This window comes from Paracoccidioides lutzii, assembly GCF_000150705.2.
Source record: "Paracoccidioides lutzii Pb01 unplaced genomic scaffold supercont2.2, whole genome shotgun sequence".
NCBI lineage: Eukaryota > Fungi > Ascomycota > Eurotiomycetes > Onygenales > Ajellomycetaceae > Paracoccidioides > Paracoccidioides lutzii.
In genome coordinates this window covers 1,257,842-1,284,997 of record NW_015440948.1, presented here as the reverse complement: position 1 = coordinate 1,284,997, position 27,156 = coordinate 1,257,842, and the positions used below count along the sequence as shown (strand labels likewise).

The window sequence follows — 27,156 nt, the reverse complement described above, 5'->3', positions numbered from 1 at the left end:
TCTCCTCTCAACCCGGTGTTTTCGCCCAATAGAATACCCATTTTACATGCCATATGGTCGCATTCAATTGATAAAATGACAATTAAACAAAATTGACTTCGACCCTGATTGTCCCTTGGTGGGCGCTGCAGCAAGCCATAATGCACAAATACAGTTACAGGATGATCCCGCGACAGCAGGAAACCAAAACATATTAAGGGGCTTTGTTTACCCTACGCTTCTCTGGGTTTATTATCAACTTTCCATCAGCATACCCGCCCCGTTCATAACCAATTATCCAAATCATGGCACCTGTCCAGTGCGAAAATTCATCTGTGGCCCTTCACCAGCTCAAAGGCAGTCCCCTTCCACTGCACCTATTCCCAGACGGGCCCAAGACCAGCGGCCAGCATCCCCCAATCTATGAACAGGCGAAACCATTCTCAGAGTTCCCCAAAGAGATAACCGGTCGGACAGTCTGGAAGGCCGAGGATTACACGAATAATCCTGAGAAATGGATGCATCAATTCAGTGAGGCAGAGATTGCCGAGTTGAGCCAGGCTGCGGATACCTTCCTTGATGCCAGAATTTCTCTGACAGTTATTTCTAAGGTGGGGTTTTCCCTCTGTACGCTGAACTAATCTCCAAATTTTTAAAACCTTGACCAAAGAAATGAACGTGTGCGTGCCAAATCTGCCCAGGGAATTTCTAACCCGAGGATAAGCATACCACAGAGTAACTTCCCCCTTCCCAAACTCTCATCTTTTCTCGCAGAGCTGAGGGAGGACATTATCAATTGCAGAGGGTTTATCCTGTTCAAGGGATTTCCCGTCGAGCAATGGGGTAATCACAAGTCTGCCGTGGCATATATGGGATTGGGCACATATCTGGGATACTTCGTCAGTCAAAACGGCCGTGGCCATGTCCTTGGCCATGTCAAGGACCTGGGAGAGGACTCCACACAAACCGACAGAGTGCGCATATATAGAACAAACGCAAGGTGTGTGTTTCCATTTTCGACTCTTGTTTTCTTCTGAACCATAGGATTTCCCGGTGCTAAATCACTTTCGGCGTGGGGATAGACAATTCTTTCACACGGACGACGGTGATATCGTTGGACTTCTTTGCATCGCAAAAGCGCTCGAGGGTGGGGAGTCCGATATCGTCTCAACACACCAGGTGTACAACGGAATCGCCAAAACACGACCGGACGTACTTGAAACGCTCACGAAGCCCATCTGGTATATCGACCGCAAAGGGGAAACCAGTATTGGCCAGGAGGAATATATAAGAGCCTGCATTTTCTACGTCGAGCCAAAGGAGGATGGGCGGGTATTTGCGAAGTGAGCAACAAAACCTCCTCCCTCAAACCATGTGGGGCCTTCCTTTCGAGTCCAAAAATATTTCCACAAAGCATTGATGTCTAATAATAATAAAAATAAAATTGTTTCCACAGATGGGATCCATATTTTGTCCGATCCCTCACCCGCTTTTCCGACAAGGGCATCATCCCTCCATTGTCTCCCGCACAACTCGAGGCGCTCACTGTCCTCGAAGAGACCTGTCTCAGACTCGCCCTCCACATGGTTCTCGACGTCGGAGATATCCAATCCCTCGCTAACTCCCACATCCTTCATGCCCGCACGGAATACAAAGACTATCCACCCCCTGCTCCACGGAGACACCTCATGCGTCTCTGGCTGGCAACACCGGAGAGCGAAGGGGGATGGTCGCTCCCGTTCTGGGACACCAATGAGAAGAAAAGAGGGGAATTCAAGTAAATAATCAGCCCCTGTGGCACTGCTGGATGCGGATTAGAGAGTGTTTTTCGAGAATTTTAAAGGTCGTCCTGTAACTACATGCCAGATATTTACATATTTTTGGAGGTCGATAAGTATTTAGCTGACAGTAATTTTCTTCGCTTAGTATTTAATGCTGTTGTGTCATTGGTCAGGTGGCGCAGCTGCTTGAAATCATGTTGCAACCTCTCCTCTCCCTTTCATCCCAGACATCTAGTTACCATTTCCAGGATGTAGTTTATAGTTAAGAGGTTAGAGGTTGAAATGATAGGGGTTTTATATAGACTACTAGTCCTAAAAATTATTGAAATCATCCGTATGAACTGTCAGAGATTTGATATTCTGGAGAACTCCACAATCCTAACCGAGTGATAGTGATCGGATCATTTGGCCCCAGGGCATCAAAGCCTTTTCCCACTAACCCCGAAGTTTTCCTGCGAAATCCTGAAAGCTCTTGAGAAAAGGTGAAATTTATGACGCAGGCCCCTGGCTAGGGAATCAATTCGGCTCTTTCATTTGAAGTAGTGAATTTATTTTCAGCATCGTGTGGTTAGATAAATTTGTGGGGGTGAAAGGGATATCGTGATGCAGAACATGAGAAGCAATAGCCGTTTATTTAAATTCGTAAACTTATTGATGCACCACACGATGTTTTGCTCAGGTCCAAAGCACCCCCCCCCCCCCCCCCCCCACGGGGTATATATTTCATCATTTGTAAACCATTGACCCTCCCCCCAAAGCCTCCCCAACCCAATCCATCTGCACAGCGCTCACCCACCTTGCGTAACTTCTACTCGTGAACACGTACTCAATATACATAACTGCCTCGACCTTACGGCCGAACAGCACGCTCGATGGATGGATGGCAACAGTCTGGTTGCCAACTATGGTTTTGTAGCTGCCATCAGGGAAGAGGCGAGCAGTGTTGGAAGCAAAGCCAGCTAGGAAGGATTTCAAGATCGGGACAGGGTCTTCTTCCGATGAAAAGATAGTCTGACTATTGCTGTTGGCATTGGTGGCGTCTTTGTCGTTTGGAAGGAGTTTGGTTTGTCGACATTGCGCTATGAGCTGTTTTCGAACGTCCTGTTCAAACAGAACATACCCATCGTTTTGTTAGTCTTGGTGGTTACCTCTCCATGTGAGTAATAGTAGTAGAATTTGAAAGAGAATAATATTTTTCACGTACCATAACCGCCTGCATTGCCCGATGTGAGACGAGATGCCTATTTGCCCATGCCTTCCGATCGGAGGTTTCAGCAACATAAGCCCGTACTGTAGCAAGCATCGTCAGGTGATCCCCTTCTCTTCGATACAGGTCCCGTCGTGCCTTTTCCGCCTCCCCCTTCTTCTCCTCAGACGTTGTATTCAGGAAAATATTCTCAACACTGAGACATGAGATGATATCAATGGCATTGCGTAAGCAGTCAGGCCCGTGTTCCGCGCTGGCGAGCAGTACCCGACCCAGCTGCGCGGTGAGAGGGAGCTTAGCGATTTTCTCGCCAATCACACTGATCTCTCCTGTCTCGTCCAGTGCTTGGATGCTGAAGAGCTGCAGTAACGCTCTCTCAAGGGCTTCCCGGGACGGACGCGTCAGGAAAGGGAACCCAACAATGTCATTCACGCCTCTTGCTTTCATATTCAAAATCGCCTGACTCAAGTCACAACGTAGGATCTCAGGCGTGTTCGCTTCTTGTAGTGCCAAGTAATCCTTTTCTGTGTAAAGCCTGTAACATTGACCTGGAGCCTCTCGGCCTGCACGACCTTTCCGTTGAATCGCTGCAGATTTCGATATGGGTTTAACGAGGAGCGAATCTAAGCCCAGGCGTGTTCGGAATTGTTTCATCTTCGCTTTCCCGCAATCGATGACGTAGCGGACACCGGAAACAGTGACGGACGTCTCAGCGATGTTTGTGGAAAGGATGATTTTGCGGGTTCGCGGAGGAGCTGGGATGAAGACATGTTGCTGCGCTGCTTGCGGAAGAGCGGCGAATAAGGGAAGTACTTGAACTTTTGGCAATGCTGGGTCCATCCCAACGGCGTATTCGTTGACGAGTGCCTCGAGAGATTCTACCGTTTCTTGACCTGTTAGGAATACCAGAATATCACCTGGTAGCGGTTCTTTCATGTGGACCTGGAAGATTGTTTGGAGAGCTGCGTCTACAAAATCATGAACAGGCTCAGGAGAGTAGATAACCTTGACGGGATATTGGCGGCCCTTAATATGGCAGACCGAGACGGCGTTTGACAAGGTCAAGGCTGGGCCGTTGTGGCAAGGAACGTCGCTATTCTTATTCACCTTGCCACTTTCCGAAATTCCATGTTCCTTTGATATCCCACTCCATTCAGAGCCCGTTACATGTTTCTCTTCCTGATTCTTCTTCAACCCTTCTCCAAAGAACCCAATCAAGCTTTCCATATCCGCTGTGGCACTCATCACAACCACTTTCAGCGGCAATCCACCCCTTCCCTCGTTTTTCCCGGAAACCATATTCTTCAGAAACCCCAAAATAAGATCGACATTAACTCCCCGCTCGTGCACTTCATCGACAATCACTGCGCTGTATTTCGTCAACCAAGGATCCGTCAACATCTCTTGAAGCAACATCCCCTCCGTCAAAAACTTTATCCTTGTATTAGGCGATGTTGAAGAATCAAACCGTACCGAGTATCCAACTTTACTCGCAGGGTGCGAATTTCCCAGTGGAGTGCCCATTTCCTCTGCAACGCGTCTCGCCAGGGAGACGGCAGCGACACGCCTGGGTTGGGTGATGGCAATGCATCCACCAACCGTGATATCCGTCATAACGGTCTTTTCTTCCAACGGATCACTGCTATTCATTCCTGAATTTTCTGACTCGCCCTCAACCGGCGCTCCTTTTTTTGTCACTAAAGCAGGGACTTTGACGCTTTTGGGGCGTACCCAATTCTCATCAACCAAAAACTGCGGCACCTGCGTACTCTTCCCGCTGCCAGTCTCACCAACGAGCAACGTGACGTTATTGCGTTGGAGGCTTTTGCGGATCTCATCTGCATGTGGGAAAATTGGCAGCTCTTTGCGGCTTTGATAGAGCAATTTCGCCCGGTCTTTTAACGACGTAGATGCATTATTAGGCGCATGACCAGGACCTCTTCGTCGTTTGTCTCTGTTGTCTCTGGCAACATTTCTTATATTACTCAACTGACGTATAGGTATGACGTTATTGCTCGTAGAGTTATCCTTTGCTACCGGAGCATTCTCAATGGCAGCTGTTGTTGCCGCTGATGAACTTCCATTGCGGAACACCAAGCGCTTTTGATCAGGGCGTTGCTTCCCTGGTCTGGTTGTATCCTCCTTTATTTTCCGTTTCTTGCTCAAATTGGTGCTTTCAGGCGAAAGCAATGGTTTCGCATCACTCTGGTTGATATTGACAGAATGTGGCTGCTGAAGTGATTTCAGGCCCGCATCCAAGCTATTTTTCAATGCTCTCTCTTCTGTCATGATAGAAACAAAATCGAAAGTCCAAGCAGTGTATAATAGGACAATGAAAAGGGAAACGAGTAAAAAGAATCAGAAAAGGATATTCCCATGCATTCATACATTGTATCATTGAGAAGATGGTGTTTCGTCCTTTCATTCTTCTCAGCCCGAGGATTTGATGCTCAGGTGAAAAAAAGGATCAGTGTAACAAAAGTGAAATATTACGGTATTTCAATTACCATATATTACGGAATCGTTTTCTGGGGCTGACTAAGTAACTATCCGTAATTTGCTCTTCCTTAAACTTTTTTGTCCTCATGCTTTTGTCACTCGAGGTCATGCTTTTATCTTCAAACAACAATTGTTATCTTATTAATAATTTGCTATCCTACTGACTTCACTAGGAACTCCAAATCCTCGCCATTTATCAACACCTGTTTTCCTCCCGTGATCATGCTTCAAATAGCTCTGTGAGGCATCGGGGCTGCTGGTTGCAACGAGTCTTTCCTCCTCTGCGACTATCAGATCTCTGCGCCTGTTTTCTGACTGTATGGCGGCGGAGCCAATCGGGATGGATTTCGACTCCATCGGGTCCGTCAATGCTATCTTGATATTTGGAAAGAGTGGCTGATTGACAAAGGTTGAATTTTGGTTTAGAGGCTAGCAGGAGGAGTTAAGGATTACCTTACCGATTGATTTAAATGCTCATATCGCATGAGGGTATCCTCGTGAGAAGCAATCAAAAAAATTGAGTGTTTCATTATTCCGCGTTGGATGGCTCAGAAAATTCCTGAACCGCACCCACAGACTTCTTTTATCGGCCTGTCAGGGAACATTGCTACAGCGTTTGACCAGAGCGACGTCACCATGTGAGTATTGCCGATTTGCTCTCTTTCTGTTTGGGGAATGAGGAAGCTAAACAAGGTTTTCGGGGGGCAGATTAAAAACATCTTAGGATGTAGTCTCTGTTATCTGGAATCCCTAATAAATAGATTGCAATATCGTAATTGCCAGTGTCCCTTTTTGATAATTCCCAGCACAATGGATATATCTCCATAGGGTACAGAGCACATTCTCAGTATAGTCGCGTGTTTCTCATTCGGGATGAAATGCGCACAGACCACTCGGGCCGGCCAACCCCAGATTAAATTTTAAGCTTAATCGAGCCACATACCCCAGACATGTCGTCGACCTTGTGAAACACGCTTCACTCACTTCTTCGCTGCATGTCGTCTTTAAACACTTATTATTCATGCTAGCCAAACGCAAGTCAGAACATTTAAGGCACCTTTCTAGATGTCTTTCACCACACGTGCTAATCAACCTCCACAAATCGCAGCAACACACATGGCATGAAACAGACTGTTATCTCGCCAACAGAACCACTGAATATGAGGACTGAGCCCTCAAACTTGTCACGCGCCCACCGCCATCGGGAAATACACAGCAAAAGTTCCTCGTGTTATTAATATTGATGCCACCAGTCCTTTATCTAGCGAAGGAAGCAGTAAGCCAACCAACGCTACAGATTAGAAATCACGTTTAGCGCGAGAATGAGGATTGGCCATATATCCATCGGTAAAAGGACTCGTGAATTAGAACTGAGCGAGTTCGGATGCCAATTGGATGGGAGGACAGTCGCTCATGATGTCTAGGTCATTTGTGCAAAAACATGTGCGCGTTACAGCATTGTGTAACAGAAAGCAATACAGGTTTATCATTGGTCGAACTTGGACATTGCTTCTGGTCCATTTTCCATGCTCCCAACCCACTCCCTCAAAGCCTTTTTTTTTTTAAAAAAAAAAAAAAAAAATCCACTGTAGCTACCTCTGCGTAATCGAATGATAGTATTGGCTGCCAAGGGAATGAAGGAAGATATTGACAGTCAGAGTGGGGATATGAGAATTATCTGGCATCAGCACTAGCTCTATTGATGAATCTTCGTTAACTCGTTATCAATCGTGATCGAATGGTACATCTGCCATCACGGATGGCCTAGCCTCATGTTCAGCCATGTTGCTGGTCTTCCTGAAAGCAATTACTCTCGCAATTCTCGCTTTCATCGGATCAACTTGGGGACATATTGAAACCTGTGACCATGGGAGCTGCTAGGTTGGGGTTTACCCACCTCCTGTCGAGAGCATGAGCCCACTTGCCGCTCTCGTGTCTCCACTCGTTCCAAGAGTATGGGCATTGTGGTTTACCAAGGGAGTTTGTAGGGACTATCTAATGCAGATAATATTGGCAAACTGAATTTCATACCTGAATGAAGTACAGCGGGCGCCAAAATGAATCGTGAATCTCGGTTAAGGGAATCCTGCTTCTTGCCACCACCAGTCAAGGCATCTTCATGGACAAGGACCTTTTATTTTGGAAGTTGGGGTTATAGTGGGCTGGAAGATGGATGATTCTTCTTCGTGAATACTTAGCTTCAAACCCATAGAGTCCTATTGCGAAGTGGGCCAGGGGTACTTGCGTATTATCTCACATTACCTGTACCACACCTATAACCAATATTAAGGCAGTTAGTGGATATGAGCATTGGCTCGTGTAGCTCATTTTGCGATGCTTGAATGGTATTTATTAGCATTTAACGCTATGCGAAGAGCAACCCATCTCGGATATGGGAGGGTCCATAACTACATAAAGAGGTTAAACAACAAATACACATTCGGTCGAAACCCTGTCGATCGATCTATTGAGAGCCGACCCCTAACAACAGGTATATTTCTTTGTCTGGGGATCTGTGGAGGTAGAAAAACAAGCATGACATTGATCACAATAAAAATAAATAAATAAATAAATTGCTTATTTTCTTCAAAATGACATATCAAGTTTTGTCATTTAGCAAAAGCAGCTCTGAAAACAACTTGTTCCAACAGTCAATTATCTATCAAATAACGACAAACGCTCAAATGATAGTTGTAGAAGACCGTACTTTTAACACCCAAGCCCTGTCCGATGGAATTTCGAACATTCTTCAAATAGCGGTGATTCACTCGAGAGCACCTATTGGAGAGGTCTTATTACGGCTCTAAAAATAATTATGGTATCATCCAATTATTAGCCGCTCGTCGCTGAGCCGTCAAGCGCTGCGATCATCGAATCTCGGATTATAGATAAAATGCCGTCAGTGGTTTTTCCAAACACATACCTTCAATAGAACTGGCATTATGGATATGGATATTAACAGCAGGGGAGCCACCCCCATCACGGCCGATGCTACGCATGAAATCATTGCCTGTTCAATTTTGAGCATGGGAGCTGATATTCAGGCCATGGCGGAGGCATGTCGGAGATCGTATCGTTCTAGAATCATCGTGCCCCTGCAGTCCAACGGCTTGGCAAGGGCACGCGGGTGGAATGAGTGGAAAAGGATATCTGATGAGACGCTGGCCTCACTAGTTACCAAAATTCAGTGAAAAAGCCGTTATCCCAATTTTCCAAGGTTGACCGGGTTGTCAGCAGTGAGCCACGCGTTCCGGATAACGGGAAAGATTCTTTTACGTTGGAAGGTTTGGAGGAGCCATTTCAAACCGGTATTATTCGTACGGTTAACTCTGATCATCCCGCCCGTCATGTTGGCGTTGAGCTGAGACTTTTACCCAAGGAAAAAGCCAGTGAGAAATTCAGCAAAGTGAAACACTGTTCTGGAATAATTATTTTGATATTGGTTAAACATTTAGGTGCATTTTCTATTGAAGTTTCCGAAGGTTACACCGAGAATCCCCCCAAAATAACTCGACGTGCTGGGTTAAAGGTGTCAAATTATGCAATAGTTTAATGATTAGCAACAGGGAAACTCCGGTCGTCGTTAATATTCTAATCCCACCTGCAGCGGCGGTCCATCGTAACATTATTCCAGGGGGCCGAAACTGATGCGGACACAGCAATTCCCGGTGAGTTGGGGGTCAACCCGTATATTATCGGGGAAATGCTGTGCATGAAAGAGGGATCTTCCTGTGGTTAGGGGTCCTTAAAAATCACTGATAATTTGTTTGGGTTCGACTGTCATTGCTTAATTTTTTTTTTTTTTTTTTTTTAATCAAAGTTACACCCGGTATACCAGCCATGCTCCGTATACGAGCGGCGGAAGTGGGATCTTCAGGGTTGAATCAAACTTCATGTTTTCGTACCGACAGGGTTAGTAAATAATGAAAATGAAAAGAAGCTTTGAAACATGCGCCTGTTTTTAGAGCAATCTCGACAGAATGTAAGGATACTTGGTGGTCTTATTCCCCACTGTACTGCTGGATGTTCTGTGTCCATGGAAGGGTAGGTAATGCGGAGTAACTAACAATGGCTGGATACCAGAAGGATACCTCCTCTCAAGTGCTACCGCAACGCAGTCTGTAATCAACGACACTGCTGCACCTTACACCGCCCAAAATGCCGGCCGCGGATTCTTGCATGTTGGATGTAATCATAGAAAGTTTTAAGTATTTTCAACCCCACCAGCCTATGGGATTCGGCGGCTTGTGTCAGTTGATGCTTATCAGGCCCCATATTTCGTCCCTAGGTTGTGGGTTTGCTTCGTTGGGGGTTGACTGGCTTCTTTCGAATCCCTTTGGCTGTCGTCTGAGAGGAATCTCCACATCACCTGCATTGGGTTTAGGTCAGCCGTCGGTCACATCAGCATCATCGAACCTAAATACATCATCACGTCAGCCAACTTCTGGCTCTCCCCAAAGCAATCCTCTCCTTGTTTTCCCCCCGTCTCGGGGATATTGTTTATTTCTTATTTTTATTATTATTCCTGCTTATTTACTTCTCTGAAATGCTTGATCTTATCCTCTAACTTTTTATATCTTTCACATAAATTCTCAGGTTCCTTCCTCTTCTCTACCCCATCTCTCTTATCTTATACTACGTGTATATCCTCGGATGAACGTCTCACCTATTCGACGCTACGAGAGACAACGAATTCTCCATTCACGCCCCTCGTCAACCTCTTCCGACTGACTACATCTGCTATAAATCATGGCATTTCTCCTACCTACACATCCTCCACAAAGACAGCAGCCATATACCAGTGCTTCCCAGCGGTCCCTACTCCAGATCCCGTCCACGACTGCACACCACTATCAAGCCCAACAACAACTAGACGAAGAGTCGATAGAATGGGTCCTCTTCTCCCCCTCTAAAGCTGGCTCAACCACGGCTCGCAGCCATACTACCTTTACAGAGCGAACCCGGCGCACCGCTGGCCTGTCACGGGTCAGTGATTTCGGGTCATTGGACACCACAGCCCAATCAGAAGATGATGAATCTGATGGAGGAGAGTTTGAAGATGATACCACAGAGCTTGACAGTCTGGATGATGGACTGCGTGCCTTCCGCGAGCCTGTTATTTACAGGGCAACATCCGTGCACGCTGCCAACGCTCCCCAGGCTGTCCACGATGATTCTGCCATTCTCCCTGCTCATGATGGTCTGGGTTCATTTCCAGCCTGTAGCCAGGATGTTCAGAACCAACTCTGGCAGCATGAACAATACAATCTGCGGCGAAGAGGGGAATGGAGGCATCGAAGGCGGTCTAGTGTCCAGAGACATTTGGATGCTTTTGAAGAAATACAGGCTCGCGAAATAGAGTATGATAGATGGCAGCGCATTGAGCAATGGAGAATGGAACAAAGTAGAGCCTTGTTGCAGGAGATCGAGAAAGAGACGAGACGGAGAAGGAATGGTCGTGCAAGCTACGGTAGTGAAAGATTCGTGGCCCGACAAATCTCCAGGAGCGATTTCGGTGATGCCATTTTGGAATCTTGTTTTCATCAGACTGATCCTCTCACGACTGGTGATAGCGGGGTAGTAGAACCGCAGGATGATACCGAAGCCGACGAGTCGTTCTGGAGGAGAGTAACGCGTAATGTTATTCGAGATTTGATTGGTATCGATGATTCACTTCTTTCGGTCATTTTGGGAGAGACATTGGTCACGATGGATAAAGACATGCAAGATCAAACATCAACAACCTGTGATCATACAGATTCTACAGTGGGTGGTTTAAGTGGCTCGTTGGACATGGACCAGGCCATGAGAAATGTGGATGATGCGCTGCAAACCGATGATACCTGGCATGAGAGACTCCTAGAGCGCATTGCTCGTGAACTGGGCATTCTTGTCCATCAATTGTGTGAACACCCAGGTGCGTTCAGCACCTATGTTCGCACTTCTTCGTCTATCACAAACCAGTATGCCGGCATTCCTATTTCTCTTTCTCCCTCCAATTCCACGTCATTTGTCACGCAGCCACCTCTCTCGCACAACATGTCCAACAATACAGTATCGAATGTTCCTTCAGCATACTCCCCCCAATATGAATTCAAGCCGACCCTTCAAGATGCTGCTGCCACTCATCACACCGCTCTCTTCGGAATTGAGGAACAATTACCTCTCTACCATTTCAACCCAAACATGCAGACAACATCAATAATTCCCACAAATGCACAATCCAGATCAGGCGAAACCCCATCCGATGCCGCCCTCCTCGAGCGCGAGCGTGAGTACTGGGAACGCGAACTGGATATCAAAATGGTCTTTCACTTCCTCCGCAACCGCTTTAGGAAAAACATCCCCTTCACAAATAAAAACAGTTACAGCAGCGCCTCACCATGTCATCACAGCTCCACATCCACTGCCCCCGCAGACATGACCCACTACACCTGTTCAACAAATCAACAAGACCCATCCCTCCGCGCTGCCATAATCCGCCAACACCACCCACTCGTTGCGCGTGCCCATGCCCGTTCACAATCCCAAATGCAACGGCCCATGACCAGACAAACACGACAGCCTCCAGCGTCTGTCTCTAGCTCCGCTGCAGCGGCAGGGGGCAGTTCGATCCTGCGCCATCATATCCGCTACACCAGCTCTAGTTGTGCGAGCCAGAGCTCGAAGGTGTCCGTTGTCTCTGCTAAGCGGACGATGGCGGTTGGTAGTGGGTCGAGTCGACATTACTGGGATATTGGGGGGAGTTTCGGGAGTGGAAGCGTGGTTGTTTCGTCTGTTGGAGGGATGGGGAGTTGGGGAGATGTCTGAGTAATGATATTATGAGGTGTTGGGGTTTGGGGGGACTTTTTTATACCTATTTTATTTATATTATTTTTATTCTTGGATAATGCATTACATGCGATACATTTTCCGCTCACCATTCATGTGATTTTCCCCTTATCTCTTATGGCCTAGCTTAGCCTTTGCCTGACCTGCCCTTTCATATATTCTTCGCGTGCGCATTTCTTCTCAAGGTACTTGTCGCATGCTCATTGAGTTTTTGAGGAAACGTCTGTTATTGTTATAGGTATTGGTTTGGGAGGCTCCAGGTGGGCTGGGAAGGGGAACGAAACCTGAACATGATTTCTTTAGGTTGAGAGGAGGATGGCGCGGAAAAAATGAGTGCATTTTAATTCATTGGTATATTTAAAGCAGGATAATATGGCGGTTAGCTCCACATTTTTTGTTTCAATAATAGCACATGCACAGATACCACTCCCGACACATAATTTACACGGGCTATACATTCCACTCATATCCGTGCTCCGTTCCCACTTAGGGTTTGTCTCTCTGTCGAAACTTCCAGTGTACAGTGTACTATTGAATGCCAAATCTTCGAAAATTTGCGGTACCCAATCCGCTCAATGCCCAACAGCAGACAGCTTCTATCGGAGTGGGACTCCTATTGTTCTTAACATATATAGGTCTTTAAGACAGGTAATGGCTTTAAGAGGTTGGTCTTAAATATGTCCTTCCACTGCTTCCACTCCGACGACAACAATTTTTTGCATTTGTGCATAAAAGTTACGAAGAATATCGCCACTAAAAAGCTCTCACGTGAATTTAAAAAATAAAATAAAAATAAAATAAAACAATAAAAATAAATAAAAAACTTGACTTCCAGTCCAGTAACAAGAAGAATCAGGAGATAATCGACCAGCCATGACGCTGCAACTCCATACCCTTTGTATCCCAAGTGGCGGAAGTTGCCTTGACTGGAACGTGTATGTTCCGTATAGCCCGGGGTCATCGACTTCTTGTACCCTATGACGTCTAGGCTGCTGAATCAGAAGATTATCATTTAATAATGGGTCCGGAAAGGTTCCCAACCTTTTCGCGAAGATCTAGATGTGCGTGAATGGGTATAACAGGAGGTGGAGGGTAGATCGTGGTTTTAGAGAACGGGGGCGATTATTACTGCGTCCAGGAGAACTTATAGTTCTATGTTGAGGGGTGGGAAGACTGGATGTGATTTATTGTACTGGGGTCTAGCAACAGTGGGACTTAATAGATATGGGTAGGTGGCCACGGTGGCTTCTCCGTACACTGCACTGACCTCGTGCAGAGCAGCTGGGATACCTAAGAGTGAAAGATGGGCCAGGGTAAGTTGTGAGAATTTTGAGCTAGACATGTTGTATGCGACGATTTTCCGTCCAGATCGTCTGTACGTTAGCAGGTGCTTGAGTTATACATGTGGTTTATTTACGTTGTTAACTTTCTCTACGCATGCAAAAGTTCCAAGGACAGTTCAACAATTCCAAATTCATAAAACGTACAAAAAGGTAGACGCCCTAGGATAATATTCCTTTTCTTTTATTTGTTTGGAAATTTAGATTTGTGTGATAAACAGGGAATAAAAAACAGTGATAAAAAAAAAAGGCCACTTCTTTCCGTTCATTAACAGATCTATACCTGTGAAAGATTCTCATATGCTTCTGGGAACCGCTTCATGTTTTCCTCAATATTACCCTTATTTCTCAAGAATTGGACGTAAGCACCATCAATCTTAACACGGCCCTCCTGTTTGAGGCGGACGTACTCCTCCCGTCTGAGAGGGGTGAAGCCCCAGTTTTTGCTGACAATGATCTTCTGGCGACCGGGGAACTTGTACATGGAGCGTCGCAGGGCCTCGACAGCGGTGGCGCGGTGGGCATCACGGGTACGAACGCTAAGAAGGATCTGGCCGATGTTGACACGGGCAACGGTGCCGTTGGGCTTACCGAAGGCACCGCGCATACCGGTTTGGAGTCTATCGGCTCCGGCACATGACAACATCTTGTTTATACGGACGACGTGGTATGGGTGGGCACGGACGCGGAGGTGGAAACCTTCCTTACCAGCGATCTTGACGAGGTATCTATATTTGTGATATAATTGTTAGCAAATGGAACTAGGTGCGTATAATAGATGTCCATTGGCGTGGCGAGGCTTACTTGTTGGCACAGATACGGGCAGCTTCGAGAGCTTCAGAGCTCAACTGTTCGTACTCGTTGGACACCATGTGCACACACAGAGGGAACTCATCGACATTGGCCTTCTTGCGACCGAGATCGAAGATACGAATCTTCGGGTCGGGCACACCGCGGTTGAAGCGGGATTTGGGGTATGGCTAAAATGGATGAATATTATTAGTGCGTCATATAAAAACGATTCCCATGTTTCTCATTTTCATCAACAATTTCGTTCGCCACATCGCATCGCATTTCAACAAATAAATATCTCATTGCTACGAGCTGGTAATACAGAAGCAATTTCAACAGAACCCGTTGGCGACCAGTTCTCTCGGTTGGCGGCGTAGTTTCGGTCGCCTTTTCCCCACAACGATGTGTCCGTCGAAAATCAAAAGGGACAAATGAAAAAAAAACAGAACAGAAGTAGCATCGTACCTTATTCTTGCAGTAACGGTAACATCTGGCTGGACGACGAGCCATTTTGTCGGACAGTCGATGGTAAATGACAGCAACTCCTGCGAACCGGATGATGTATGTTGAAGATGTCGTCGTCGTCGTAGTGGATTGCTTTTAAAGACTTGGAGGTTTTGCCCTTTTTGATTTCCAAGCATCGCGGCTAGTGAGATCATGTGATAAACCCTAAACCCTAACATCTGGTTTGGGAAATTAGATTAATAATCCATCCACTGTGAGTCACATGACATCAATTTTCTCTGTCAAACAAGGTTGGATCCCATTGTCGATTCCATGGTTTGGTTGATGTTCTGGAAACCATTTCCAACAAGACATTCATTCGCCAGGAACTTTACTCCATCTTTTCCGCCAGCAGATATGCTCCAGGTCCTGCCTTTGGAAGACAAAATCGTATAAGGGACAGGAGAGTTAGCATTCAAGCTCGAGACTGGTAGATAGATGCCAGATGCCCAAATCTAGATCCCATGGACGAATGTCCCATTTATTAACAGTGGTAGTTACCGCAGGAGGCAAGCTCCCGGTTCAAATATCTCGAAGTTCATACATTCATACAAATACATACCAACGTCTAACTGATAAGGATCAATCTCTCTCCCAATTTACTCCTCCAAACGTTCCCTGGGAGAACCACTGGTGACCTGTGCCTAAACGGGTATTTGGAGAAAGCAACCCGGTAATTAACGAGGGCATGACTAGGCGCACTTAGGGCTTCTCAACCTTTGGGTTAGCACATGGATATACGTACGATTGATTGGTTGTGGCTTGAGCTTTTGAGCACATAGCAATCTTTCACTGGAAAAGATTCTTTCAACATTAAAGACGACAAAATCGATGCACGATGAGGTGCAGATAAGGAGATTTGAAAAGAGTATTGTCATTAAAAACCTGACAGCCCTATACCAAAACCCCAGAACCACTCAAATCCTGATACAAACGTGCAAGCGGGGTGTTCTCGCTCAGTTTGGCTAGAAAGCATGCGTAACGCCGCGTGTTCTTCCAACTTTGGGATTAGCACTACTAGTGAACAGGATTCCAGCAATTTTTCTCAATGAAGCAATTTCAATCTCTAGGATGTTTTGTTCCTCATCCTTCTTCAGTTTTATTATTGGCCCCCGTTTGGTGCAGTTCTATCCATTCGCAGGCTGTTCCTCCTTGGCCTCCAAATCAATTCGCATGCCCGAGCGTTCGACGCTAAAATCGGCACCACATGCTACTCGGACATTGGAGCTCGGTATAACTATACGCAGCACGCTTCGCCCGAATCCATTCTTTTTCCACACAAGTCATAGTCACCAACAGTAATTCCGAGAAACGTCTCAAGAATAAAACTGAGAAGGAAATTTATGAGCTTCTGACAAAGCTTGTGGGAACCATGTTTTCTGTGCAATCGTCCTTAATGGCGTGAGAAATGGGTCCTTGCCAGATTTCAAGTGGCCTGGCCGGTGGCCATTCACTTCAAATGCTTTAACCTCGAATGACTCATGAAAAATGGGTCATGACCCATCAACCCACAGCGACTCTTGTCCGAGAACCTAGGGATACCAAGTTACCAGGGATTAACGTTTATCGTTCTCGGATCTTTGGGTTCAATGCTTCCAGTTCCTGATCTGGTCCCGAGGGACCTCCCTATTGTCTACCCTGGGAGTTCATGACGACATGGTGGCAATCTGATAATTGCAGGGACTACATTAGTTCCTTCGGCAACTACTATTCTCCGATGACCCTTCTTTTTTCTATCCATTTCCCCCCACCCCTGCTTCTCTATGTTTACTCGGCTGTGCCTATGCTTCTAGATGGAATGAATAGCAGCTTAAAGTTGCCCCGCTAGACCCGGAGATGCTGAGGAGGAAATTGGAACATGCCCAGCATCTTGCCCGATGGCCAATTGTTGGTGCGGATCTAGCCAGATACATATCAGAAAACCCCCTTCTCCTGCTGGCTTCAGGTACCTTTCTTTTTTCTTCCATCTCTTCCTTTCGATCGGATTAATTGGCTCAGGCCTTATGCGACAAGCTGTCCCCTGACTGCTGCCTTTGAACCAGCCAGTGGAATTAGTGCACTGATCGCCGGTTTGTCATTAATGCTGGTCTTATTATTTATCATATCATCTAACCCTACCAACTTGTTATTGATAAACCGCAAATCTGAAGCTGTGCTGGCTTCCATTGGCCCTGGTGGCCTCGGTCGCCTTGGCCACATCTGCAAAGTCTGGCGTTGAAATACGAGCAGATTCGATTGCCGATTTGCCAAAATGCGCCGTAGGTTCCTCAATTGCAGTCACCCTGCTATGAGACGTGATGTTTCCGAGGATTTCCAACCCATCGTACACATCCTAACAATCAAAATTATCATAGACGAGATGTTTGAAGCAACTGGAGCCAGAATTCCTGTGCTTGGCTCAAGACCCAACATGTGCTTGCTCGAACGCCAATTTAACATCTGTTCTCGAAAACTGTATTCTGGGTCACTGCAAAATTAAAGAATCTCTCAGTAAGAGCCCACGCGATGCTGATACTGCAGCGAATTCCGTTAGAATGGCTACTGACCATGAAATAAAGCGGCGAAACGTATTTCGGAGAAGAGTTGCGGACACCCCGAACGGGACAGAACATCTTTGATTTTAATCAGTGGAGTGGTGGGATTTGCCGTTTCATTTACTGCATTTCTCCTACGCATGATATCGAAGTTGCCGTATTTCGGTGGACAGTTTCACTCAGATGACTGGGCCATTTCTGTCTCCATGGTGAGGCTTTCAACCGATCTGCTAGAATCCATCCTCTCCAACAATCTACTTACGATTCATTAGGTATTCGGGATACCTCTGGGCCTTTTAGCAGTTACTCGTAAGCACCTGCTCGTCATCAGCAATGGAGCTTCCATTATAACTTGGACGCCATTCCAAAATTCTGTAGTTGCCAATGCCGGTCTGGGGAAAGATATATGGAACGTTCCCTTCGATGATATTACTTATATTCTTAAGGTGTGCCGTTCCACTACATGTCTTGCCAACCCAGTGAAAGTATGGTCTTTACTAACAATTTCCCCCGTTGCGATGAATCATATAGATATACTTCGTACAAGAAGTAATGTACTTTGCGACGATAAACATAACGAAAGTATCCATATTATTTTTCTACCTGCGGATCTTTCCTTCTCAAAATTTCAGAATCGCGAGTTGGATTGTGATGGGCACCACCATTGCATACGGTCTTGCTCTCATTCTTGCAGCATTGTTTCAGTGCACCCCAGTCGACATGGCCTGGAAGAATTGGGACGGCGAACATCAATCAGCCAGGTGCAGCAACATCAATCTGATCAGCTGGATGAGCGCGGCCATAAATATTGTTTTGGACGTTGTGGTTATCGCAATGCCGGCTTGTGAGTTATTTGGATTGTCTCTATCGATGAAGAAGAAGCTTCAAATTCTACTCATGTTTGGTGTCGGATTTTTGTTAGTTTCTCTGCTCTCCTCCCCCTTTTTACAGACAGAACATTTGAGGCCCCTATCTAACCACCAAGAACACATACCAGCGTCACAATCGTCAGCACTATCCGCCTTCAATCTTTGCTCCGATTCGGGAATTCCCAGAACATAACCTGTTGGTCCCAAATCCCCTCACAATATACTACCCCTTTTTCTTGCGCCCCATTCTTACTTGACATCTCACAGGGGATCACGTTCCTGCTGGCTACTGGAGCACGATTGAAGGTCATGCCAGCATATTATGTGCTTGCATGCCGGCCATCCGCGTTCTGCTTCGCAAAATCTTCCCATCACTATTCGGTGACAGAACTGGCGCCTCGTCTAATGGCACCAAGGGTGCCCGTAATAACGGTGGGAATTACATTTGTAATAATGGTGGAGGCAGAGTGTTTTCTTCAAACGCAGCTGGTTCGCAGTCACCGTGCTCTCCGCATGTGAGGAGTTCGCCTGGGAAGGATGGACAGGTATTTTTCGAATCAGATATATTCCCGCTGGTCGAGAGGGGAGATATAATGCGCGAACTTGGGTTTGGGAGTTATACGGTTATCAGGAGTGATAATAATAGATAACGGGCTTCCATCTTTCGTTTCTCCGACACTATAAAGACTCCATTTCTATGAATACACATTTTAAATAAGTTCTATAAGTTCTCACTTTGTGATTTTGACTTAACGGATTTTATCATTTCAGGTACAGTTGAACTAGGAAAATTGAAACGTAGGTAAGCGACTGCTTGCCATCCATTGAAGTGATTTCAAGCATGGCATAGCCATTAGAATATTTGTGCATTTTGTGATAATTCCCTTGGTATCCTTTGGTGTTTTATTATCTCATGTCCGGTTCTACACTTAGGTAGCTTATACAGTACATACATGGATAAGACCAGATCGAGGAGATGACAAAGTAGCTGCAAAGACCACTATCTCTCTCCACATCAAACACTAAGACCAACAGGTCACACGGTACACTACCACTTCCAGTAGCAAGAAGAAGCAGGAAAAAAAAAATAATATCCTCAATTCAAAACCCCCTCCCCATCCCTTATGAGATTTCCATTCAAGCAGTAGTGCCAGAGAGGATATCGGAGTCACCGGCATCCAAGATGGCCATGGTGGAGCATCTGAAGAGCTTTCCGCAGGCGGTTCCAAGCTCAATCTGTAAAAATATGAAAAGGATTCCATAATTCCCGACCCCCCGTTGGGGGAGTACGGAGATAAAAGGGATGAAGTATTGTCAGCGTGTGATCGTTACCCTCCGAAGCTTTGTTGTTTGAGGATACATGGTAAAGCTTCTTCGCTGGGTAGACATGCTACATTTTTTTCTTTTTTTTTTTTTTTTTTTTTTTTTTTTCATGATCCGGCTCAGAGCTCGAGCTCCACTCACTCAACCCAGTGGTCTTTTGGGCTCGTGGAGCCTGACGCCAGTTGTCGTGTTGGCAGCAATGAATTTGGCGCTTGTGAGTTGGGTCGAGCCGAGCCGGTCGATGTAGCATGCAGGGGAATGTATGAGACGAGAAAAGAAGGGGAGGGGGGTGGGGTTTGGAACAGTTAGCTTACGTTGTTTCCGGAGAAGTGGTGGACGCTGGTCTTGGAAAGCATGGAGTAGTCTAAAGGAGTCGAAAAAGATATCATTAGCATCATTGCTACTTCACATCTCGTCATACATACTCATCGAGAATATATGAGGGAAAAAAAATGGTGGGGTATATTTTCTTACATTCAAGTTCGCTCTTGCGGAGGGGAGGAGTGTTGCCGGCAATAATGACGAGCTTGGCCTTGCCGGAGCGGAGGGCCTTGAGGGTAGACTTGTAGCCAAGTGTGACTATATTGGAATATGAATCAATCAGTCACGGATGTTCGTCACGTTGGAAATCCCAAAGGGTGGCTGTATTTATTTTTTTTAAAAAAAGTTATATTCATGGAGTTGGACTCACCCTTGCCAGACTTCATCACAAGCGCAAGGCGCGAGTTGATGTTCTCGGCGCTCTTCTTAGCCTTCTTTGGTGCCATCTTAACGCGATTAGAATGTCAAAAGACTTTCTAAGTGTGTACAATTAAAACTTGTGGGTTTTGCGCTCCGGCACGGAATGGATGTCGCAGGTTGCTATATCGAAGAGGTTCAGATGCTGGATGTTTCTTTTCCAGCGAAATTTGGGGGTGTATTTTGTTGTGCGGGAAGCGGACCGAGGGGAAATATTTTTCCGGTTTAACTAACGCAGTTAACAAAATGCGTTGGAGGATTCCCCGGCTACCCGAGGTCACGTGCACCTATATATATTTCTGTTGGACGTCTGAAGTGATTGTATTTGGTAGCCTATCTCAGGGATGCTATATACTACTGTGCAGTGTGCTAGTCCATAATAGGAAGCCTAGGCTCCAACAGTTTATTAGTAGTAGCTAGCTCGTTTAGAGTCCCAATGCAACAAGGTTGATATCGGTCCTCTAAGAAAATGTTGTTGATTATGTAATCATACTCGGTTCCAAAGTTATGCAGGTGATTTTGATGTGAAGTATTGTATATTGTCTTATCTAAGGTATACATTACATTGAATGCCACGTAATTACCAGCGAGGTCGAACGCCTCTTTACTCGCTAGCTGCATCAAACCTCAAACATTTAGCCCTTCCTAGGAAAGAGAAATTCCATTGTGCTATATCAACCACCGGAAGGAGTCAAACACTGAATGTGTGGAGAGCAGTGGATGGGTTCGCGTCCATTGATTCCAGGGCGGGAGGGCATATCTATATCTCCTCTATCAGGAGGATGAAACCCCTAGCCGAGAAACAAAACCTGAAAAGTAGCTGGAAATTTGCGGCAAGGTCATCATTCGTCCAAAAAATCTGCAGGATTCTCATTTTTCAAGAGTAAATCAACAACAAATGCAACATCTCTCAATCCCAGCTAGACAGTCAGCAGCCGCCATATGTTTGTCAGCTAGCCAACATCTCGACTCTCTGTCGGTTCCAATCTTCATCGACCAGACAGAGTTAATGTTGGTTCTGGATGGAGTGATTGCGATCGTTGTTGCAACCACAAGGTAGGTAAAGACATGTTCTCAGCTCAAAAGGAGAATAGTTTTGCTTGTAGGGAAAGGACTGGTAGAATTTGCTGCGTTATGTATTTCTAATGGAAAGCTGGGTTCATCCTGAGGGTCAAGCCGGAATCATGTGAGGTCGTCAAGAGGCTGAACTGCTTTTGGCATTGTGACCACATCAGCATAGCCATCCATCAGCGTTTGTCGATCTAATATAAGATCTCGGGGACTGCAACATACGAGCCGCAACGTAGGGAGGTCGGGAGACGAAACAGAGGGTAAATGTCCACTCCACCAACGAAAGTCAATAATAATATCACAGAAAACAACCCTTTGTGCATAGGGAGTAAAAAGGTATCTGTATTGTCATAACTTTCAAGCTATAGCCGAAACAAAAACATATGCTAGTGGCGAAAGAGCTTCATAGAGTAAAGAGAGGGATTTGACATGGATAGTAGAACAGGGGCAGGTGGAAACATGGTAGAAACATCAAAGAGCCGTAGTCACGCATCAGAAAAGAGTGGTGAGGGAAGAGCAAAGATGCCCCTGTTGATTAATAGACAAGCTGTCCAAGACGTTCTGGGCCGGCCAAACCACAGAGACCCAGAAGGAAAACGAAGGGGCATCTCCGGACTTCTCCAAAGAGCGTAACTCTCTTTCTAGCCTTGTTTGGGGACAGAAATAATAGTTCAATGTTGGAAACCTGAAGGAAAGCCAAGAACGGGGGGAATAAACTACCCCTACGCGCTTTGGAAACAAAACACTATTAACTCCGCGGCACCGCAGTTTGCTATCGGCTGTTTGCAAATATACCGGCTGCCCATGCTCCATAACCCATGCATCAGGCCATCATCTATGGATATCTGTATTGACCGTCTCGTCGTGTTGTTGGAGATCAACTGCCAACGGAAGCCTCTAGGTTGAAGTCTGGCTTAGTCATCTATTCTTCTAGCTCTTGGAACGGATCACGTGCTGCAGATTCGATGTCCAGTAAAACACGACCTCCGAAGCTGATTGGCTGATAATAAATTAGTACGTCCCAGAAAGGAATAGCGTGCCAAGGCTGGCTGCTGGGAGATTACTTCGTATTATTACCGCGTCATGATATTACATCCTGGACTTTGCGGGGGCTGTGTCACGATCCGTAACTGCTGTCAATTTGCTGTCCGTTCCGGGTATCGAAACGTAATGCACCGTGTCCAAACGCGCATTGGATGAGGTCAGCATCCCGTCTTGGGAAATACATGTTAATATAAACATGATAAGCAGACAACAACGACGTTTTATTTATTTTTTTTTGTTTGAAATTTCAACTCATCATTCACTATGACCCTATGTCCTTGAACTTTCACTCGAAGAATATCCTGCTTTTCCTGCTATTCTGAATTTGTCCTCGACCTATTGTCAGCTGCCACCCCTTCGGGATACTTTTTTGGGCATCAAGCTTGGCCAACTCACAGCCTCAATCAACCCACTCGTTTCCTCTTCTTTGACACACCTCACTCGACTCTTTCAGCCTCGATAGCCCCCGTTTCAATCAGGCTAGTTTTGACCGCCCTTTTCTTTATTTTTCTTTATTTTTCTTTATTTTTTCTTTTTTTCTTTATTTTATTTTATTTTTTTTTCTGGGGGGGGGGGCTTTCAAGCACATGTGTGATTCGCGTCATTCTCTCTCCTTTGCATAACCCGAAGTCATGTCAAACTCTTCAAAAAAGGCGTCTTTTGGCGGAGCGGGTCATAGATCTTCAACCACCGATGCTACAGCAACCTCACCAAGCAGTCGAACTCCCCCACAGTCTCCGCACTCTTCGGTGAACGGCCTAGGACGGTCCCCTTCTACGAGACAATCTCCCGGTCCCGTCTCCGCCCGAGCGGCGGCGCGTAAACCGGGCGCAGGTCGTTCGAATCTCAGCATGAGTTCAGTTCCCAGGCACCCTTCAAACCCCGCAGACGATGACGCGAGAGCTCAGAATGCTGCCATCATCGACGAGCTGAAAGAACAGGTTAAGAAAGCGGAAACCGTGTCAGATCAGTACCGGAAGCAGTTAGGCGTCTTGCAGTTGCGACTCGATGAAGCAGTTAGCGAGCAGTCAAGACTAGAAGAGCAGGCACATGAAAGGGATGTCTCGTTAAATGCGCTTCAGGTGGAGGTCAAGGAGCTCACGAGGCAAATCCGCGACTTAGAGCAAGCTCATGAGGCTGAACGAACTGGAATGGCTGAGGAGAAAGAGCAACAGAGAAAACGGGAAGGGGATTTGCAGTCAACCATCCAGCGCTTGAAAGAAACTATTGCGCAAAAGGAACTCCGCATGAACGTCGAGAATGATCGAAATCTCTCCCGATCTCGTAAGTTCCTTATCTACTTGGATTTGATATGTAACAACCCCACGAATACTAACGCTTTATTAGCCAGTTTTCGGAAAAGAGCCTCAGCAGACCTCGAAAATGGACAATTTGCGCCATCTTCGCAGCTCCAGCGCAGTCCTTCCCGAAACAACTCGAAGCTGATTTTACAGAAGGACAAACTCATCGAATCCCTGAGGCTCGAGTTAGCGGAAGCCCAGATCAAACTAGTCGAAATGGAAAATATGGGAGGTGGTCGCCACCATGAGTTGGAGCGGGAGCTTCTTGAAGCAAGAATGGCAAACGCCCGTCTGATGGAAGATAATGAGAGCTACCAGCTTCTTTTGAGTGAGAAAACGCTAAATGGAGATTTCTCCAAGGGAGATTTCATGCATGAGAACTTTCAGGAAAACCAACAGGCGAGCAGCGGACTTGGATCACTTGCGGATGAACTTGACTCGGTTGGTGAAGGTGGAGATGCTGACTCTCGTCGACGACTCGAAGGAGAAATCAAAACCCTTAAGGATCAAAATAAGGCCTTAACCCTTTATATTGAAAGAATAATAGGCCGCCTCCTCCAAACCGAGGGATTTGAACATATTTTAGACAAAAATGACACTGAACGTCCTGGTTCGGTCACGGCTAAACATGCCAATGTCGACAAGGACCTGCCTCCCCCTCCTGGAGAGAAGACCGAAGGTGCCGGACAGACATTGCTTCAACGGGCAAGATCCGTTGTGTCAGGCCAAAGCACCCGACCCAAGCCCAAGCAACGGACTGCAAGCAATCTCACGCAGTCATCAACAATCGATGAACCTCATATCGAGAGCCAGCCTACCATGAATGAGAATCCTGATACAGCGCCAAGTATTCCCATAGGACGTTCAAGACACCGAAGGACACGATCGGACCAAGCGGATGGAGCCGCTGCTGCGGTCGTGGGTCAGATGTATCGTGGTCCCCTGTCCAATGGCCCAATGAGTCCCGGAATTAGCCCTACATTCTCCTCGGGGCAAGGTGCGTTCTTCTCCAGCTCTAACATGGCGGCAAAACGCTCCTCTGTCGCCGTTGGCTCTGTTTCAAGCAGACGCGTGAGCACCCCGCCTAGCGTGAGGAGCGATCGCAGTGGTGAGGTAGCCTCAACAACCGAAAGCACATCCAGTCCTCCACTTTCAGGCCCGGGAATGAACAACTATACTGGCGCAGTAATGACGCAGAATAAATTGCGACCGTTGCGTCTTGTTCAGGAAAACAAGGAGCTGGAAGGAGGTAATGAGCAGGCTGCTGATGAGGAGGCACGTAAGAAGGCGAATCGCGGAAGCTGGATGTCCTGGTTCAATCGTCCTGGTCAAACGGAGCCTCTTCCTGGTGTTGCCTCGGCCATATGAACTGCCTTCAAGCCCCTTTCAAGCCGTTACATCTTGTTTTCCTTTCGGTCTAGCACCTTTTACGCCTCATGACGGTTAATTTTCTCTTTTCTATAGCTTCTTCCTTGATATCGTTGTGCATGTTGGATCTACTCTTAACGGCCAATTTTTATTATACAGACCAATTTGAGATCATGTGGAAGTCACAGGTTTTTGATTGCATATATCATTTCTCTCATGACTTCTCCCGCTTTCACATGTCCTTTGCTTCTAAGCTCCCAATGTTGATATCTACATTACAGCATATATGGTTAATTTCTTCTTGGCCAGATATTACTGCCAGTGTCTTATATGAATATTCTAGTTCATATGTTGGGGAGTCGCATGTCGTGGTTTAGGATAGATGTTGTTGGCGTTGCCCTCCCCTCCAAAGACCCGTTCACGTTATAATTGCCTATAATCCCCCAGTGAAGGTTTGGGTATTGCTGTTCTAGTGTCTTGCCTTATTGGATTATATATTCTCCTTTTTCTTTCTCACCCTTCTCTTCCCAACCCTTAGATATGAATTATTATTATTGACGTACTCTACGTTGCATTGTCGTCTAACTTCGATACGACCCCTAACCCCGTTGTTTTCTAGTCTATATATTCAGCGTAGAGAATATCTTACACTCTTTCCGCTTTTCCTTGTAATCCTGCGTTTTGAGACCTATTACAAATTTCTTCGCTTGATACGAATCTTTTGAGAGGGTGGGAAATCTGTAGTTTAAACATAAACAATCTTAACTTGTCTCAAGGAGCAACGGCTTTCAGTGCTAGAATCCCATTTGATCTAATATTTGCAAATCATATACATACACACTATGCCTATAAGGTATGCCAGATCTAGTATTTATCATAGAAGCAATAATGGTTGTTGATATATATGAGGACGTATGTAGGAGTCTTACCAGACAGAAAAAGGGGGTCCCAACGGGTGGATTCTGCATCACGTGATATTTCGACAGCTCATTGTTCGGGAGAGGAACTTCGCTCTTCGCAACCAAATTATCATCTGAACAATCCTAAATATCCACCACGAATCCCCATTGAAAAAAAAGAAAAAAAGAAAAAAAAAACGAAAAATACACAATATCACAACAGCTAAAATGCTGGCCCCAATATCCCTTTTCTCCGTCAATGCGATCCTCATCATGTCCACGGACGACTCGTCCCGGATCTTCGCAAAGTACTACTCCCCTCCACACCGTCCCGCTGGCACCTCAGCCAACTCAACAGACTACCCTGGCGCAAACCCATACCCCAACCTGAAGGACCAGAAGGCATTTGAGAAGGGCCTGCTTGAGAAAACAGTAAAGCAAACGAGCGATATCATTATGTACGACAATCGGGTTGTTGTGTTCAAGACGGAAGGTGATGTGATGCTCTACGTCGTTGGCGCGGCGGAGGAGAATGAGGTGTTGCTGTATAATGTCGTTCTTGCCCTGAGGGATACGTTGAATATTTTGCTACGGTATGTGTGCAATTTTCAATTTTCTTCATGTTTTGGAAAACTCCGTTTGTTTGGTCCGCGGCAACTAATCACTTCAAACATGACTATTTATAGGGCCGGCGTCGACAAGCGCAGCATTATTGAAAACTACGACCTTGTTTCGCTGGCTATTGACGAGATTATTGATGATGGCATCTTTTTGGAAACGGATGCTGTTCACATTGCCTCGCGTGTCAGCCGCGCTCCGGCGCAAGATGTGCCAAATATGAAGGGAATTGATCTGTCGGAACAGGGATTGTTAAATGCGTGGGAGTTTGGGAAGAGGCGGATTGCGGAGCAGTTGCGGCAGGGGTTGTGAACATGCCAGGTTCCTTGTTATTTTTATTTGACAGTCATCTTTTTTTTGGCCTTATTTTGTCTCAGCGGGTTCTATACAGCGGCGGGTTATGGCGTTCTGGTGTTATTTATTTATGTCTCCCAAGTGATGAATTTTCTGATCTTCGT

At 46.1% G+C, this 27,156-nt stretch overlaps 11 protein-coding genes across 11 annotated transcripts; 6 read left to right on the top strand and 5 right to left on the bottom strand.

Moving 5' to 3' along the window:
• Positions 1 to 284: 284 nt before the first annotated feature.
• Positions 285 to 1,760, top strand: PAAG_01057 (taurine catabolism dioxygenase TauD; the record flags this gene model as incomplete). The annotated part of the gene is made up of 4 exons (XM_002797152.2): positions 285 to 590; positions 714 to 979; positions 1,062 to 1,322; positions 1,436 to 1,760. 4 exons carry the CDS (start codon positions 285 to 287, stop codon positions 1,758 to 1,760), a joined length of 1,158 nt encoding a protein of 385 aa, XP_002797198.2.
• Positions 1,761 to 2,486: 726 nt separating this feature from the next.
• Positions 2,487 to 5,256, bottom strand: PAAG_01056 (ATP-dependent RNA helicase DQX1; the record flags this gene model as incomplete). The annotated part of the gene is made up of 2 exons (XM_015844230.1): positions 2,487 to 2,861; positions 2,965 to 5,256. The coding sequence occupies 2 exons, from the start codon at positions 5,254 to 5,256 to the stop codon at positions 2,487 to 2,489; spliced, it is 2,667 nt and encodes an 888-aa protein (XP_015701011.1).
• A 351-nt stretch (positions 5,257 to 5,607) lies between these two features.
• On the bottom strand, positions 5,608 to 5,951 carry PAAG_11200 (hypothetical protein; the record flags this gene model as incomplete). The annotated part of the gene is made up of 2 exons (XM_015846892.1): positions 5,608 to 5,895; positions 5,925 to 5,951. 2 exons carry the CDS (start codon positions 5,949 to 5,951, stop codon positions 5,608 to 5,610), a joined length of 315 nt encoding a protein of 104 aa, XP_015703499.1.
• Positions 5,952 to 8,408: 2,457 nt separating this feature from the next.
• On the top strand, positions 8,409 to 9,205 carry PAAG_01054 (hypothetical protein; the record flags this gene model as incomplete). Its single annotated transcript, XM_015844229.1, has 4 exons — positions 8,409 to 8,541; positions 8,655 to 8,855; positions 8,922 to 8,995; positions 9,074 to 9,205. 4 exons carry the CDS (start codon positions 8,409 to 8,411, stop codon positions 9,203 to 9,205), a joined length of 540 nt encoding a protein of 179 aa, XP_015701010.1.
• A 1,010-nt stretch (positions 9,206 to 10,215) lies between these two features.
• Positions 10,216 to 12,276, top strand: PAAG_01053 (hypothetical protein; the record flags this gene model as incomplete). Its single annotated transcript, XM_002797148.2, has 1 exon — positions 10,216 to 12,276. One exon carries the CDS (start codon positions 10,216 to 10,218, stop codon positions 12,274 to 12,276), a length of 2,061 nt encoding a protein of 686 aa, XP_002797194.1.
• A 1,638-nt stretch (positions 12,277 to 13,914) lies between these two features.
• Positions 13,915 to 14,665, bottom strand: PAAG_01052 (60S ribosomal protein L10-B; the record flags this gene model as incomplete). The annotated part of the gene is made up of 3 exons (XM_015844228.1): positions 13,915 to 14,365; positions 14,442 to 14,617; positions 14,657 to 14,665. 3 exons carry the CDS (start codon positions 14,663 to 14,665, stop codon positions 13,915 to 13,917), a joined length of 636 nt encoding a protein of 211 aa, XP_015701009.1.
• A 2,393-nt stretch (positions 14,666 to 17,058) lies between these two features.
• PAAG_11199 (hypothetical protein) lies at positions 17,059 to 17,545 on the bottom strand (the record flags this gene model as incomplete). The annotated part of the gene is made up of 2 exons (XM_015846891.1): positions 17,059 to 17,265; positions 17,480 to 17,545. 2 exons carry the CDS (start codon positions 17,543 to 17,545, stop codon positions 17,059 to 17,061), a joined length of 273 nt encoding a protein of 90 aa, XP_015703498.1.
• A 62-nt stretch (positions 17,546 to 17,607) lies between these two features.
• PAAG_01051 (hypothetical protein) lies at positions 17,608 to 18,986 on the top strand (the record flags this gene model as incomplete). Its single annotated transcript, XM_015844227.1, has 6 exons — positions 17,608 to 17,676; positions 17,740 to 17,776; positions 17,846 to 17,913; positions 17,999 to 18,384; positions 18,465 to 18,532; positions 18,604 to 18,986. The coding sequence occupies 6 exons, from the start codon at positions 17,608 to 17,610 to the stop codon at positions 18,984 to 18,986; spliced, it is 1,011 nt and encodes a 336-aa protein (XP_015701008.1).
• Positions 18,987 to 19,473: 487 nt separating this feature from the next.
• On the bottom strand, positions 19,474 to 20,426 carry PAAG_01050 (60S ribosomal protein L30; the record flags this gene model as incomplete). Its single annotated transcript, XM_002797145.2, has 4 exons — positions 19,474 to 19,572; positions 19,974 to 20,023; positions 20,134 to 20,238; positions 20,351 to 20,426. The coding sequence occupies 4 exons, from the start codon at positions 20,424 to 20,426 to the stop codon at positions 19,474 to 19,476; spliced, it is 330 nt and encodes a 109-aa protein (XP_002797191.1).
• Positions 20,427 to 23,144: 2,718 nt separating this feature from the next.
• On the top strand, positions 23,145 to 25,181 carry PAAG_01048 (hypothetical protein; the record flags this gene model as incomplete). Its single annotated transcript, XM_002797143.2, has 2 exons — positions 23,145 to 23,796; positions 23,860 to 25,181. The coding sequence occupies 2 exons, from the start codon at positions 23,145 to 23,147 to the stop codon at positions 25,179 to 25,181; spliced, it is 1,974 nt and encodes a 657-aa protein (XP_002797189.1).
• Positions 25,182 to 26,308: 1,127 nt separating this feature from the next.
• Positions 26,309 to 27,010, top strand: PAAG_11198 (hypothetical protein; the record flags this gene model as incomplete). The annotated part of the gene is made up of 2 exons (XM_015846890.1): positions 26,309 to 26,673; positions 26,767 to 27,010. 2 exons carry the CDS (start codon positions 26,309 to 26,311, stop codon positions 27,008 to 27,010), a joined length of 609 nt encoding a protein of 202 aa, XP_015703497.1.
• Positions 27,011 to 27,156: the final 146 nt, after the last annotated feature.